This window comes from Grus americana, chromosome 4, assembly GCF_028858705.1.
Source record: "Grus americana isolate bGruAme1 chromosome 4, bGruAme1.mat, whole genome shotgun sequence".
NCBI lineage: Eukaryota > Metazoa > Chordata > Aves > Gruiformes > Gruidae > Grus > Grus americana.
Genome location: NC_072855.1, coordinates 20,470,141 through 20,486,049, shown reverse-complemented (window position 1 = coordinate 20,486,049; position 15,909 = coordinate 20,470,141). Strand labels below are relative to the sequence as shown.

The 15,909-nt window shown below is 43.8% G+C and overlaps 2 protein-coding genes across 2 annotated transcripts in view; one reads left to right on the top strand and one right to left on the bottom strand.

The window, feature by feature from the left end:
* Window positions 1-14,975, bottom strand: part of RBPJ (recombination signal binding protein for immunoglobulin kappa J region) — a 160,649-nt gene extending 145,674 nt beyond the window's left edge. The window contains exons 1-2 of the mRNA XM_054823984.1: window positions 14,715-14,975; window positions 13,204-13,334 (exon numbers count right to left, since the gene is read on the bottom strand). The gene's annotated coding sequence lies outside the window, so the exon portion shown is untranslated. The remainder of the gene's footprint in view (window positions 1-13,203; window positions 13,335-14,714) is intronic.
* Window positions 5,799-15,909, top strand: part of SEL1L3 (SEL1L family member 3) — a 58,531-nt gene continuing 48,420 nt past the window's right edge. The window contains exon 1 of the mRNA XM_054823977.1: window positions 5,799-6,317. Within this exon, the coding sequence (XP_054679952.1) occupies window positions 6,258-6,317 (60 nt within the window). The 5' untranslated portion in view covers window positions 5,799-6,257. The remainder of the gene's footprint in view (window positions 6,318-15,909) is intronic.

The following is a 15,909-nucleotide window of genomic DNA, read 5'->3' as shown; positions in this document are numbered from 1 at the left end:
GGCCTGCACTAAACCCAGTCCCATTCCTCTCTGAAACCCCTCCAGCCAGTCTGTTAGCACAGGGTGGGTTGCCATAAGCCCTCACAAGAGGTACAGCCCCATCATGCACAGCACCAAAGCCTTGCTTGCCCCATCTCAGCTGAAATACCCTGCAGGTCCCACACCATGGCGAGGGACAATGACCTATCACCGAAAGTCACGCCAAGACAGGAGAATGACATATGTTCTAGCGGAGAGGAAGCAGGAGGGCAGGTTTTGTCTGATTTAGCAAGGCACCTTCTCTTCATGGAGAGATCCATTCAAGCCACTTCAAATTTCCAGAGATTAAAGCAACAGGGAATGAGGAGAAGTAGAACGGAAAGCAGCATCTGAAGCTGTCTGTAAAACAGGGCAATATATGTCTGGATAACAGATTACTGGACGTAAAGGGTACCTCGCCAGCCTACTCTCTCCCCAACTCTTCTGTCTCTCTTTTTCTCACACCCTCACCCACTCTTCCTTGGGCTGGGCACCTTCTTGAGCACTGAGGCAAGTTAATTAAAACAAAATAAAAAATATAAATATCAAACATAGGAAGGAGACTGCCCTCCCAACACTGACAGCTGCCGCTGCCAACCTGAACTGCGCAGGGGCACCGAGTCTCGTCCCTCCTGACCCTTCCACCAGCCCCGCACCCAACAGCTCCCAAGATGTGGATGGAGATGTCAGTCTCCCACCACAGCGTACAAACTCCTCCTGATCATAACCAGGCAAACTGTCATTTTCCACCCTGGCTGCCATTGTGGGTGGTCATGTTGGTGTCTGCTCGCATTTGCGCGGTACTGGACGCTGTGGAGTGTACAAACTGTTCCATATGGCACGTGGAGGGAAACGTCCTGTGCAGAGAGCGCCATGCTAGCGATACATTACGAAGCTGCATTTAGCAGTCATGTTACCATATAAAGCCCCTGGTCTGTATTCAACTTAGCACATCTGAATTATTATAAGGATAAATAAGAAAAATCATACTTCTCAGTTCATGAAAAGTGGCTACTAGCAAGTCTGTGCACTTTATCTCGGGATTCCTACCTGTCACCTTTCTGCTTGGTATTTGCCACATGCTTAATTGTTTCTTACAATCTTCATCGTTCTGTTTAAATAGCTTGTACTCCTTCCTCTTAACTTTCTAAGCCACCTACTCATTTAATATCTGGTCTTCTCATGCTAATTATTTGACTGTTATTTCTGAGACACTTTGTCAAGTTATTTACCTTGCAGAAGTGACATAAGCTCTCCCCCCTCACCCCATCCGCCCCCTGTCTGTCTGGTTTCCCCCCTCTAGTCTGGCTGAAGTGACAAACTCTCTCCCCTAGCCAAGCATTCATTTTTACAAGGTATTTTTATAACATCACCTCTTCCCTGCATCTCCCCCGCCTACCCACCACAAACATATGCTGTGGTGGGAGGACATTCTGGTTTCACATCATTTGCAATGTTAAGGTGACAAATTTCCCCTCCTTCAAGTCTTTTTTTTTTTTTTTCAAGATCTGGTTTGTAAAATGCAAATGGCAAAGGGCTAGTTTCTCTTTGCCTTTTTTACCCTGTGCATGGAGATGTCCTTCTTTGCTTAGAAGAAATCAGTGGAAGAGAAAGCAAAACCCACTTGACCAATGTTATTTGAAACCTATTTATGCTATAAAATGATTCAAAAATATACAGAAAGAATATGGTCTACATTGATAGATTTATTTTATTCATCCCAAGGAAGACAGGAATGATGATTTCCAAGAAAGTAGGCAAATGTAACCACCCTACTGACTTCATTAGTCTATCACAGTCTGTTTTTCCCTGTATTAAAATGCACATGCAGTCACATTCACACAGTAAAAACAACCTCAAGTGCTCTAAGCATCAGGCTTGGAACCATGAAAAACATGACTGTGGCCTTCATCATACCCAATTAGGGGTACGTGTACTCAGCAGTGATTCTGGTGTGGTGGAGAAATGCCTAAGCCAGCTTTAAATTAGGCAGGAAGAATCTAGTTAAAACAGCACAGAGCCCAAATTGGGCTCAGCCACTCTAAATATTTACCCTGCTCTGAGCTAGAGGTTGCAGGGGCATGCACACTACCACAACTGGAGAACTTCCAGTACCTACATTCACCACGGCACAGCTAGGTCTGATGTGCTAAACATCCTGGTCATTCTAGCAGCATACACGCACGGGATGGGCCAAATTAAGACTGTTTATAAAAAGACTGAGTTTACATGGCAGGATGGCTGAAAAATATTTTTTATACAGAGGCTATTCAGCACACACCATTAGACTTTTTGAAGCGGGATATTATTCCCTGTCCCAGTACCAAACCGAATATTGTTCCAGGATGTCAGCTGCATTTTAATTTCCATTTTATGCAGAACTTTTAGTGCAACACAAGACAACCAAAAAAAGCAGGCACCAATAATGCATCTTTGTTAATTTAATCTTCTGATTTTGTCTCATATAAGAAGGGCAAAGAAAGATAAATTTGAAAAACAAAACAGGGTGGGTCAACTCACTGCCAGCAGCAGGGGAACAAAAAGGGAAAGTACTGAACAGTGAAATTTATTTATACTGTGCAGCAACAGGCTCCAGAAAACAAATTATTAGCAGAAGGAGCCACTCACAGGACATGCAAGTCTTCCCTCAAATCAAACAGATACAGTTGTCACTGTGGGCAGCCGAGGAGAAGAGAGAATGAAAGAGAGAGGAAAAATCCCTCTCCACAGACTGAAAACATTTTGTAGTTAAGGGACTCAGAGCAGGACGTGGGTAGTGCCTTTTGTTTCACTTTGGTTCTAGCAAGGTCATTTGGGGGAAATGTCCGCAGAAAATCACCAGGAGTGAGCTGAGCAAAGGAGGAGAAAGGAACAGCACAAGTTTCTCAGTAAAAAAGTACTTGAGTTGGAAGGACGTGAGCTGGTTGTCCATTCTAAGAACTTTTGGAGATTGCCCCCTTTTGCATGTTATGGAAAAGCAAGTAGAGGACCACCAGACCATTGCAGAGGAGCCATCCACCGCAATTAGTTGGGGATACATCAGAGAGGAAGAGCCATCCCCCAACCATCCTGGAGCTATCAGTCTCCAGGGCTCTGCTGGAAACTGTTCAGGGCAGTGCAGTTCTGCTGGCTCCTAACTCATCGCCTAACTGCTGGCACATACTCAGAACCAGGTGATATTTTTTGGCAGCATATTCTTTACTAGAAAAACAATATGAAATCCCTGCATTAACACCCTGCTGTTGGCTAAAAGTACAGGTCCTCTTCTGTATGCCACTGAAGACTAACAAGTGACCTCTGGATCTCAAAATAAGCATCTAAAGAGGTATCTGTTGGTCCACGAGGAAAATACGCACGCACACAAAGAGATTACTTCTCTCCCTTATGGGTCACTGGATGTTTCCCTGTATTAGACATTAGCTGAACATTCACTCAGAGTGTAGACATGCACAACCTATCTTGAACCTATTTTCACTAGTGATAACCTACTCAGTATTTCACTTTTTCCATTTCCTTCCCCTCAGAAGAAGCAGTAGAAAAGAGAGATGTATCTTTGTGACTTCTTCACTGAAAGAGTGGTCAGGCATTGGAACAGGCTGCCCAGAGAGGTGGTGGAGTCGCCATCCCTGGAGGTGTTCAAAAAACCCGTAGACATGGCACTTCAGGACATGGTTTAGTAGACATGGTGGTGTTGGGTTGACACTTGGACTTGATGATCTTAGAGGTCTTTTCCAGCCTTAAGATTCTATGATTCTATAAGTCCAGGTCTTGGATTATTTTTTTTTCCCTCCTAAAAATGGGACAAATGTATCTTTACACGAAAGTGACAGCAGCTCACATGTACATACCTGAGCTAGCCATGCAGTGGCCCGCTCAGGTCCTCTAACCAATGTAGCTGCATCAGCATGAGCTCAGCACCAGCTGCAGAAACCATCTATGCAGCTAAGGAAACACTCAGCCAAGTAGCCATAGCAGTACCAAAGTCAGTGTAGGCTATATGGATGGCAGTACCCAAAACAGGCAGTAAAAAACTGGCTCAAATCTGTCTGCAGACACTGGCATTAGCCCACCTTTGTTAACGCTTTCAAAATGTTCAGAGATTTTGGGTGGAAGATGCTGCATCAGCACGAAAGTGTTCCTGCAGCAGTAAACACACTTGGCTGGACCACTGCCTTTTCTTGAGCTCTGATTTGCTTCAAGTAAATACAGTCATTTATTGCATGTTTCACCTTCTTGTGGAACATCTGCTGTCTGTGAGGAGCCAAATAGCAGACAGACTCAATCCTTCTGAGATACCTCTGGCTAACAGCACGCATAGCTTTCCTCAGAGGCCAGCATGTCACCGAACAGTTGGCTGACTATAAACCACCGCATGGTGTAGGTGTTTCCAGCTGCCTCACGCTGCATTTGTGTCACAAGCCACGTTCCTGAGGAGCCTGGTCAGTCTGAGCCATGCTTTATACCTACCCCAGGAGCAGTGTGTGTCTTATAAAGCAGTTCTTTCCATCCACAAAGCAGAAAATTAAGAGAAAAATCACTGGCTCGAGGGAAGGTCAGGAGCAGAGTGTGAAAGTAGAGGGGTTGAGTGCCAGTAACACTGCTCAGTTTATTAGGAGAACATCTCTTCAGGAATAGGGAAGGATATGAAGAAAATAAATAGAGGAAGACCACGAGGATATAAGTGAAGTCAGAGGATGCTGGATGGTCAAGACACAGACAATGAACAAAATGCAAATGCTGGCTGAAAATGCACTGAGGAATTTAAACTTCATTCAAAACATAGTGAGTCAATGAAAACATTCAAAGGCAAAAGGTAGATATGGCAGGAGCCAGAGGATTTTTTGCTGTAGGACGGTCAGTAGACAGAATGGAAAGTAAAAAAAGCAGGACTGCGGCAGGCTGCAGGAATTTGGCTGCGAGAAGCCTGGTCTGAGTCAGGCTGCTCACCATGGAGGAGGCAGTGTTAGAGATGAGATCTGAGGGCATCACGAGGCTGCAAAAGAGGGAAAAGCTGGGGCAACCTTTGAGTGACATGAGGAAAAGGTAACACAAATTGCTCCTCCAAAATATGGAATCAGTTAAGGTAATGCCTAGATTCTGTATAATGTACTTTAGGAGAAGGTGAGCCAGACTCCTACCAGTTTAGACATCTGTAGAGTCTGGTTTCTTTCACTGTCTGCAAAGGAGCTGCTCTCAGTTTACACCAGCTTAAACCTTGTCCCCCTCTGTACTCAGTATTGCTCATCTTAGTTTTAACCACGTAATGGCTTCAAGCAAGAGCACAAAGTCTTGCTAATCCAGCCAGGAATTCCTCCACGCTCCCTCCCACCCAGAGCAGTTTTGGATATCACAAACAGATAATGACAGATGGTGGCACATAGACCCCTTGCTAAACTAGTTAAAGCCCAGCAGCTGAGGCTCTCCCTAAATATCTGAGAAGGCAGGCTCACATCTATTGCCCTGTTTCAGTTTTTGAAAGTTTGAGGAAAAAGAAGTGGTTTGGTTTTTGGTTTTTTTTTTTTTTTTTTAAATCTTTAGCCAAGCTGTTTTCTTTTATATTAACATGTTGTATTTGCCTGGCCTATCCAGTTTAATATAGATACAGGTTTCTTCACCCATCTACCCAACTATCTCAGGAAGCTTGCCCCCTCTAAAGTAAAACCTGATAGATATATAATGACGTTTTATTCAAGGCTGAACAGTGGGAGTTGCTCTCACAAGGGCAAGATACACCCAACTAGCCAAACAACGATATCTCATCTATGAGACAAGCAGAACCTCCCCACCGTCACAGGGCTCTGCACCTGCGGAGGCTCCTACCTCACACAAGGCCAACTTCACTGGAGTTGTCTGCCTCAGTGTAAGGCAGCAAATGGTTCTTGCTCCTGCACCACATTGCCTGCAAGAACACAGCCAGCTCCAGGACTCACACTATCAAGCTGAGCTCCAAGGAGAGGGGACAAAGCAGACCATACGTAGGGAGCTACCATGTAGAAGAATGTGCAGAATTGTGGTTGTGGCTAAAAGGAAACTGAGGACTCTACATTCCTGTGTGTTCAAGAAAAAGCTTTTACTCCTTTATAACAGGCAGTATTCAGGGACTGACTTGTTTTGAGCCTCTCTTTGGATAAGTACATCACATGAAGTGCGAACAGGAAACTAGAAGCATGGGCAGAAAGCAACTGTGGCCAGCAACTATGGTCAGTCACATAGCCTGTACAAGTCTGGTGCATCGATAAATGTACGAAAGTGACAACAGCTTTTGGAGGAGAGAATTGGAGAAGATGACCCAAAGGCAGGTAAGGTGATCTTGTCATTGGTACACTCTACAGGCACATGGGAGACTACCAGGGACTAAAACTTGGATCCCCGTGAGTGTTGTAAACACTTAACTATTGGCTAGTTTTGGGGAGGGAACACTCATTCCCATATCTTCACACAACAAAAACCTTCAAAAGATTTGTCTCCATCCCTGTGTAAAGAAAGGAACATCATTTAAATCTCAGAATTTCAAGGAACAGAACAATTGTTTACGACACATGTTTGTAAAGAAAATAGTCCAGTTGCGTCAAAGTACGTAATTTACCCTTGCAGTACAAAGGTAAACAGCCTTCAAACTAGACTGTTGAACTAAGAGCCAACGAGAGCTACATTTTAACCTTGCATTCAGAAAAATCTTGACCGTAACTATAAGGAGGTTCACTTGCCCCATCTACTGGTCAATGGGAAGACTGGATTTACACTACAATTAAAAGCATTACCACTGAGGCCCCACTTCAATTGAATTATCAGGTTCCATTTCTAACTTTATACAGATGTGTAAGTGCGATTGACAGTAGCATTTCAGTAAGCACACAAGTGCTTTTCTGAACTGGAGCCTGAGGCTGATTGTTTAGCATGGCAGGAATAGGGTTATGACTTCTTTATGACCAAAGAGAAAAAATGCATTATTTTCAAAGAAAATACTAGGACAGCCTGTTCAGTAACACTGGCTTGTTAACCATGAAAAAGTAAATAAATACCTTCTTTTGTTCTGAAGTGGGCTAAGGTCATTTAATACTATAAAATAGCAGCCTGCAGAACCCTTGTCGCAAAGCAACCATATGCATTGCTGCTCAGTAAGGTCATCGCAAGGTTACCGTGGCTTCTTAGGGATTATTTTCTGTAAGTATTTGTTTACTAAATAGCAAGTCAGATTCCCTAAAGGTCTGTGACCTTATATTTTCCATCACTTCATGCAGTGCACCCATCCTTCCAAAGTGGGTCTGTTCCTACAGGGAACAGGCTGGAGTCTGGAGTGAAAATGTGACGTTTGGGTTGACTTGAAGAGACCTTTTACCCTACCCCAGGTAGGATACTGCGGTAGGATAGTCCATAGTTGTTGGATGTCTTGCTGTGAGCACATGCCTCACTTTCATCCATGTTCTTTGAGGGCAGCATCTGCACTCGTACTGTAACATCCCTCTACTCCACAACCTCCCATGCTGATTGTGAGTCCGATCAGATGTGCCTAGAGAGAAGCTGCAGCCAACAGAAATGCCACCAAAAAGCCTGGCAGCAAGCTGTGCACCAGGTAACCCAATATACCTGCAAGCTGATTCACCATGAGATCTTACACCGAGCCGTGCTCTCTCCACATGACCCCAGCAAGCCTACGAGTTTGCTTAGGCAGATACTCAGTATGCAAGTAACTACATTTCCTGCAGGACACACGAGTCTCCTGCTCAAAGGACTGCTGGGTCTTGAAAAGTCTAAGCAGAGACAGGACTAAACTATATAGCACATCTATCTAGGCCCAGGCATGAAAGTTCAGAGAGGAGTTATTGTAACACCACAACAGAGAATGATGACCCATCATTCTCAGCAAGCAGAGCCTAACATTGTCTTTAGGAAGCACAGGTGGCAAAGGACAAGTGTGACATCCTATCTTAAGGAGCTATGACTCTAGTTACCCAGCAAACCGTGAGAATTAACCAGCAGCCACAGCAGGGAAGAGACCATAAAGGAGGAGGAGGAACAGCATTCCCACTGAGGCTCATCTCATCCTACTGAGGATGAGATGCAGTTATGACTACTTTTAAATATATAATTTTGATAGCAGGCAAGGAAAGAAATCATTGGCAGAAGATCTAGACCTCCTAGTGATGTGTTGTACATGAAAGTTCATAAAGCATATGCACTACTCTGAAGATCATCACAAAAGGTTTGCTTAGCCTCCTCCCCGAAGTATATTTTGGGCTGAGTTGTCTTAAGGGTATGGTCAAATGTTTCTGAAATTGCTAGACTCCAAGACCCTAATGGAAAAAAACAATGGATAATAGTGTCTTGGAGCAAATGCTTGCACAGCCTCACAACTGCAGTGTAAGCTGGGATCCAGCATTTCTAGCTGACATCCCTAGAGAGGTCACAAAAATGGCCAAGAGATTTCTCAGATGAAGCATGCAACAGCTAGCACCTCAGTTCCCCAGGGCAGAAGAAACACTGTCAGTGTCCAGAAGTGTCTGCAAGGAAGGTCCACTGAAGACAGGCCGTGAGGGCTCAAGTTCTCTGAGCATCACAAGCCTACTGGGAGATTCCCCACAGGCATGCAACCACCTGGCATCCTCGCACTAAACAGCGGGGGAAGCAAACAGGTGACGCTAAGGTGTCACCCAGGACGGTGGACCGAGATGGGAACTACGTGCAGTGCCCAGAACTGCTTGCTGGATTCCTCAAGGGCAGGTGCTTTGGGAGTCCTGTAGCTAAGCACGCCTGGCTTCCTCAGTAATTCCTCAGCTGCGTGGGACCAGGAGCACAATTTAAAGAGTATTTTAATTCTTCAGCCTATAAAATACTGAGCGATGGAAGAGGGGCCAGAATTTACACCTGAGAAAACAGGTGCCAACTGTGCCTGGGCTTATGAATTCACGCACAACTCCCTGCGCATTGAGACTCACCCAGAGAAATGTACCTCCCAACAGCTCAGACTTCCTCCCTCCTGTGAGGACGCGCAGCGCTTACCTCCCCAAGCAGCCACCCCCAAAGCAAAAGCTTCACCCCTGTTGTGCTGGGGGGACGCACTGAGAGCAGCTGGTCAGGTGGCAGCTGCCGGAAAAGGAGCCGTAACAGGCAGTTGTGAAGGAGGTGACCCTGCTGAAGAAAGATGCGGAAAGAATGCTGGTCCAGTTTCACTAGCCATGGAGTAGTATCGCTCTCAAAAGCAGCCTCCAGAGACAAGAGGCAGACTTCATTAATTCTCTAGTCCCTTGACGCAGACACCTTTGACAGGCCAAGTTCTGGCTTGTTAGGCTGGGAAAACCCACTCTGTTCCCTATATGAGGCCAGATTTAGACATCTGACTTACATCATGGGCCCAAAGCTTATTATGTCAATTCAAGCTGATAAATAATCCAGAAATTGGCAAAAGCAAATGTTTGGCGAGAGCTTTGAATATAAACCAGACTTTTAACTGAAAGCTATGGCCGTGACTGCAGATAAACCATTCAGTCTTTCTTTTACTGTTGCCATCAATGTATGTGACACAATCCTCCTCATCCTGTAACTCCCCAATCTCTGCCCCATTATCAGTGTTCAGAAACAATCTTCAATTCTTATTTGCATGGTACTTGACAGATTGAGGTGTGTTTTTTTTATTTTTTTTGTAAAACAAGGTAAATCAAACATCCTTGTTCCTAGTCGTGAATAATTCTGTAATTAATTATGGTAGTTATATATAATACCTTTGAGGAGGAAAATCTAGCACTATTCTTCTCTGAAAGAATTTATTTTCTTGGTTACATAACAGAATTGAATGCAATTTTTCTTCCCTTTTACCTTTTTCCTGGGAACAGTCTGCATTCTTCAGCTGTGATCACTCATGCTACTGGTTGTTGGTTTGTTGGTTTTTTTTTAAATAATAATAATGCACAAGAAGAATACAAAGACAGGGTTCCCTAGAGACTGAACCATGTATTTTATATCAAAAGGCAATTTGCTTTCACTGAAAAATAAGCAGCACAGAAAACACTAAACCAGAAGTTTCATCCTACGTTCAGACACTTAGGAATGGGCAATTATCCAGTTGATTAGTCTCTGTTTTGGGGGTTCTTCTGGGGTGCAGGGGGAACTATATCTTTAGTCACAGATATTCTAAAATTCAAAACAAAAGAAACAGGCAAAGCAACTAGCATATCACTTCTTGCTATCACCACAAGCATTAAGAATATTCTTAAACATGCCACTCACCAGGAAATAAACATCAGGAGCTGGAAATCACTGCTTTCCCACCACTCAGCTTTGACACTGTCACTTTCCACCTCCTTACAGAAGTCCGGCAGCACCTTTCCAAGCACCACCTTGCATCAAGACACACTGTAACATCCCACGGGATCAGCCAGCTCACTCTGACATAAAACTAGGTGCAGGTGCTGGAATCAGCCCAGGGGCCGAGTCCCAGCTGGCAAATCTAAAATGACTTCCAGCTCAAGGGAAATGAGAGAGGAGTGTTTGGAAAGAGCTTGCGTAGAGGGCTTCCAAATGGTAGTAGCCCTCCTTTAGAGACACACTGCCTAGGCTGAAGATCAATAAACGGTTTGGACTGTTTGAGGTGTGTTGGAGGGATGGTTCTCTTCTTGCCCTGGATTGGGCTGAGCAGCCCCCATTCCTTTGCTGGTGAGTAAAAGGGGTTTGCAGAAATGTGACTGCAGCTCTTGCTTTGCTGGGTGGAGAGAGGTGCGATTATCGCTCGTGCCCCACTGCATGTCTGCCTTCCAGCTGCCAAAGCCCTCCTGCCAGTTCACCCAGAAATAGCTCCTCACCTCTCCTGGCAGTGCAAACACCTCTTCGAAAGCCCGTTCCATCTATACTCTCACTAGGCAGTAACTGCTGGTTACCATTCCCTCATCTGTGGTGGGAAAAGCAAATACAGCTCTTGAGCTTTTCTTTGCACTATGGACATGTAATGAGAGTGTTCATTGGACAGGCGCCTAATCAGGTAAAGACTGAGACTTCACCATGACCCTCTACTTCCCTAAAAATACTACAGGCTGAATGGAGGAGCCTCCTGGAAAGACAGAATAATCCAGTCAACAGCCAGTGTTGGTCCCCCTCAAGAGAGCACAGAAGTTTATTCTGGCATTGATTATGCCATCTAACAAACACATAAAGGGACAAAGATGAACTCTTTAAACACTATAAGGATGTTTTTTCTCCAGGTCAGGGGTGTTAGGTCTAGAGACGATCAACACCACAGTCCCTGGTACAGTCTAACAAGCTTTGCACCAAAACACATGATGATACCTCCACATAGATTTCAAACAAGTGGGTACTGATTCTGCAGTGCTGTGAGGGGTGGTGATGTTTTGTACTGACTTATCCAAGCTTGGGGGACTAGCTACAAGACAGCACGTAATCCTGAGACAAAAGTCCTTAGCAACTTGATCTGGCTCTGGATCTGCTTTGAGCAGGGGATTGGACTAGATGACCTCCAGCAGTCATTTCCAGTATATAGTCTGTGATTTTGAGATACCACTGCTTTTGAGAGAGCACATCTGTGAAGAACAATGGAAAGACTGCTTCTACCTCAGATCTGGGATTGGGGGTTCAACTAGAGTTGACATCATCCTGGCAAAGATTCTGATGACTCGTGATTGATGAAATGCAAACACAGTGGAAACACACTGGACAGATCCCTAAGATTCAGAGAGGACTTGTGGCATTACGCTTTCACTTTCTTTGGGGCAAGGGTGTTACTGCCCAAGGAATATCTTGCGTCATTTCCTATGCATAAGTCCTCTTTAAAATCTCCCTGTCACTTCCTACAACAGCAAATATAGGGAGCAACATTGTACTAAATATAGTAATTCCCCAGATGCCCAGCCTCTGCAAATTTAAGTGGATGTGGCCCTTCCTTCATTACTTTATAGAAAGTATTGCTGTGATGTTTTCTACCATGATACAATATGGTAAATCCATTAGAATTATGAAGAAGACTGTCAACATAACAGCTAGCATTCAACTCAGAAATACTCATATGAAGCTGACCATAAAGAAAACACACTTAGAATATGCAGATAGTTTTAAGGGCTCTCCCCGGCCATGTTTCTGAGAGAGAAGTTTAATGGTAACAGGATAGTCAACGCATTAACACAAGAGATCAGAGGGTACGACTTCTGTTTCCATCTAACTAATATCAGCGAAGCAGACATAAATATTACTATACTGCTTGTATGCAGCAGAGGTAACATTCCATAAGCTGTTTCATACACAAAAAAGGCTATTCACCCAGAACACGATCTTGGAAATGTCAGAAGATATTTTCAGATAGTTGGGATCTGAAAATCCTGCTCAGGATCTGTTTCAGGATATGTAGACCATGAGTGAAGAAGATCCCTATACCATAAGTAGAAACTACAATATTTCCCTTGATTTATCTCAAAATCTGCAGAGAAGACAAAATTTCTGAATCTTGAAAGAATGAATTGGTAAGGAGCCTCATGCCTGTTGTAGATATTTGCCTCAAGAGCCATGTTCCTAAGCAACATAATACTAAATGCTTCTTCAGGCTTTGGGCAACGTGGTCTAGTGGAGGGTGTCCCTGCTCGCAGCAGGGGGGTTGGAACTAGATGATCTTTAAGGTCCCTTCCAACCCAAACCATTCTATGATTCTATGATTCAGAATGCAACCATGTTTGTGATTAAGCATTTCTGTACTACCAGCAGAACACCTAACATGGACACTTCGAGTATTGGAGCTGTCTGCCTGCAAATGTAGATAGGAAAAATAATCTAGATGAGAAATCTTCCATAGATTTAGGGCTAGAATTAGAACCTGATCTTGAAGATTCATAATAGTCTCAACAGAGAGTAGCATGCAAGCTTATTTTATCTTGGAAGACAGAAAATAACAGGAACAAAATATCTTCCGCTCTTCTGAGACTTAGAGATGATCTGAACCACTTTAGCTAGACCATGCCACCATGGGAAGATTCCTGGGAAAGGGTGGGGCAAGGTGACTGGCTGTAAACAGGGCATGAAATTGGATAAAGAAAGACATCTTTAGAATTTATAGGATCCAACAGAGCATACAGATCATATTCCAGGTATTCCATATTCCCAAAGGATGCGACAGTTCACAAATGAATCACAAAGTGCCATCAGTATCATTCCACTAAAACCATTGGCACAATTGAATTATTCTATTTTTACCTTTATCTGTATGTCTTCTGTGATTTCAAAGGATTGAAGCAAAGGGAAACTGATCTTCTTCAAAGCAGTCATTGTCTGGATGTCATGCCTGCCTTGCCAGGAGCCTTTCTAAGGGATAGGCACCCAATGACCTGTGGAAACCAGAACCAGGTGTAAATTCTTTTGCACCCCCCTAAATAATTTTGCTAATGAATGCAAATATGACAATTCATTTAATCACATTTTGTCAATAAGACTTGCTAACTGCCCTTCCTCTTATGTGAGTTTGATGAGTGACATTTTTTCTGACTTACATTCTTGTACTATGTTTACTGCAATTTTCTATTAGCCAGGCCTGGACCTTATGAGTCAATAATCAATGACGCAGAGACAGTATGAATATAAACTTCTGAGCTTTTGAAAGGAACCAATAGCAGCAAACATCTCTCCTTTCTGCCAGGACTGGAGAGGCAGGTAACTCTCATGATGTTTAGGTATTTCTGACAGACCCAATCTTTCATTTCATATGCATTATAATGCATCCAGACAGAAAGAGTATGAGGATGTCTGGGTACTTCTGGGACTTCTTTTGGAAAACATCTGCCAAGCTGTTAATCTTCACAGAAGGGCACACAAGAATCATGGCAAACTCTGAAATAATTAAAAGTGGGGACACTAATTAAAATTTCCAAAGTAGAACATGTCAGAGTATTAATCTTGCTACCTAATCAGGTAACCAGCTTGTCAACATGACAAAAATTCAGGGAATATATTCCATCTGGACTTTAGCAAAGCATTTGGAACAATGTCACGTGGGAAACGATTAGTAGCTGCAAGAATTGTAAGCCAAGTATGGAAGTAGCTAAAGCGGAAATGACAAATGGGAAGTCATTGGCTTGGAGCTGCCATTCCTCAAAGAACTGTCCCGGGACAAATTTAACGTAATTGTTTGGCACAAAAATAGCAGTATACTAATGAAATGTTCTGATTAAACAACACGGGAGGCAATGCCAGTGCAAAAGAATAGCTGGAATGGTGGCTATGGGACAAAATTTAACTGTGCTAAGTGCAGTAAGGAATAATAACAGGAGTTTTTGCTATGAACCAAAAGCTTGTCAGCTGAAAACAACTAGGAGGAATTCTGAGACGTATTAATAGGATTGCTAGACTTCATGTATGGGAATGCCTCCCTTAGATCCTCACAGCTCCTTACAGGTTCCTTCATCTAGTGGTGCTACTGGCATCATTGCTTTGATCCAGAGGCAGAGAGAGGAAGGCAGGGAGCAGAGGCCACAAAATCACATAACCCATACCAAAAACACACAGAAAATGCAGGGCGAAGTAATACCCCACAAGTTCTTAATGAGGGTCGTGGGATTTTGGACAGAACTATGAGAAATTCTTTGTTATATGGGACATCCAGCAAGCCTGTGTTAGCCACTCACAGAATGACCATAAGAAGAACCAGGGGAATGGAGCTTATTTCAGAGGAAGATACAAGCAGACAGTGGAGATTCTGTTACTAAAATTACCTGCTTTCCAGGCTTCAGAGGACTCCTAATGGTGTTCAGCCAGTAATGGCACAAGTTCTTGTATGAACCTTCCTTGTATCTGTAGATGGGAGGAGATCTGGATCTAGAGCTGGCCTGCTACAATCACTGGCACCCAAAAAGTCACAGATAACAGACCAGGGAGCAAATGCTTCTGGTTAATACCCACAGTGGTTTCTCTTCATCCAGGGTGGAAGATTAAATACATTCCTAAACTGTGCCTGAGCCATCCAGTTCTGGGAGTGAATGGGTGGCTGAGAAGAAGGACTCCTCCTACAGGCATTTCTGCTGAAGCAATGGGAGTACCTTCCTCCTCTACCCTGATTGGTATTGCTGATATTCACTGTACTGAATTACAGGAAGAAGTTGATAGCAAAGGAGGCACCTTTCCCTGTGACTTGGGGCCTGAAAGATACTTTTCAGCACGAGGTCCCTCCCAACCCAAGTTATTCTATTATTGCTGACCTCTCAAGGTAGGCTAGAGTGAAGGACAGTGATGTAATTTCTCCTTAGATGCTCTCTTCTCATGATAACCTCCTTGTCTTGACTAGGAACTTTCTTTAGAAATGTTTACATCTGATCTGCTGGAGAAGAAACAGAAAAGAGGGAAAGAGGCATCCCAATTTGCTCTGTGAGCAGCAGAGCCTATGAAGGCTGTATTCCAATGGATTTATGTCCTATGTCCCTCATGCTCCTGCTGACTCAACTGACCTGTTGAATGCCCTGTCTCCTCTTCATATCCACCACCCTACCTCCAAGGTGTTCTTCCAGGGCGACAGGAGGAACACTTTTCCCTGTAGTATCTCCAGTTCTTCCTCACCTCCTTTAACTGCCACCCACCTTTCCCTGCTCAGCATTTATAGCTCTCCCAGAAGACTTTTAGCTACTTTTTTGGCATGCAAAGTCAGAAGGGAGGACCCATTGTTAGAGAAGACAAGGGAAGTGGCAAGTCAAAATACTGAAAATTGCAGTTTCAGAAACTTGCTGAGGCACCTGGGCCAGTAACAAAAGCTGACCAATCTTCTGCTCTTTCATGCAACTGTAGTAACATTCATATCGGGCTGCATTTCAACTTACATCTAGAAGCTCATACTCAGATTTGGAGATCTTCTAAAAAACCATTAGTATTGTGAAAAGCAGGCGAGTTTTCTGTTTGACTCCCAAAATATAAAAAATC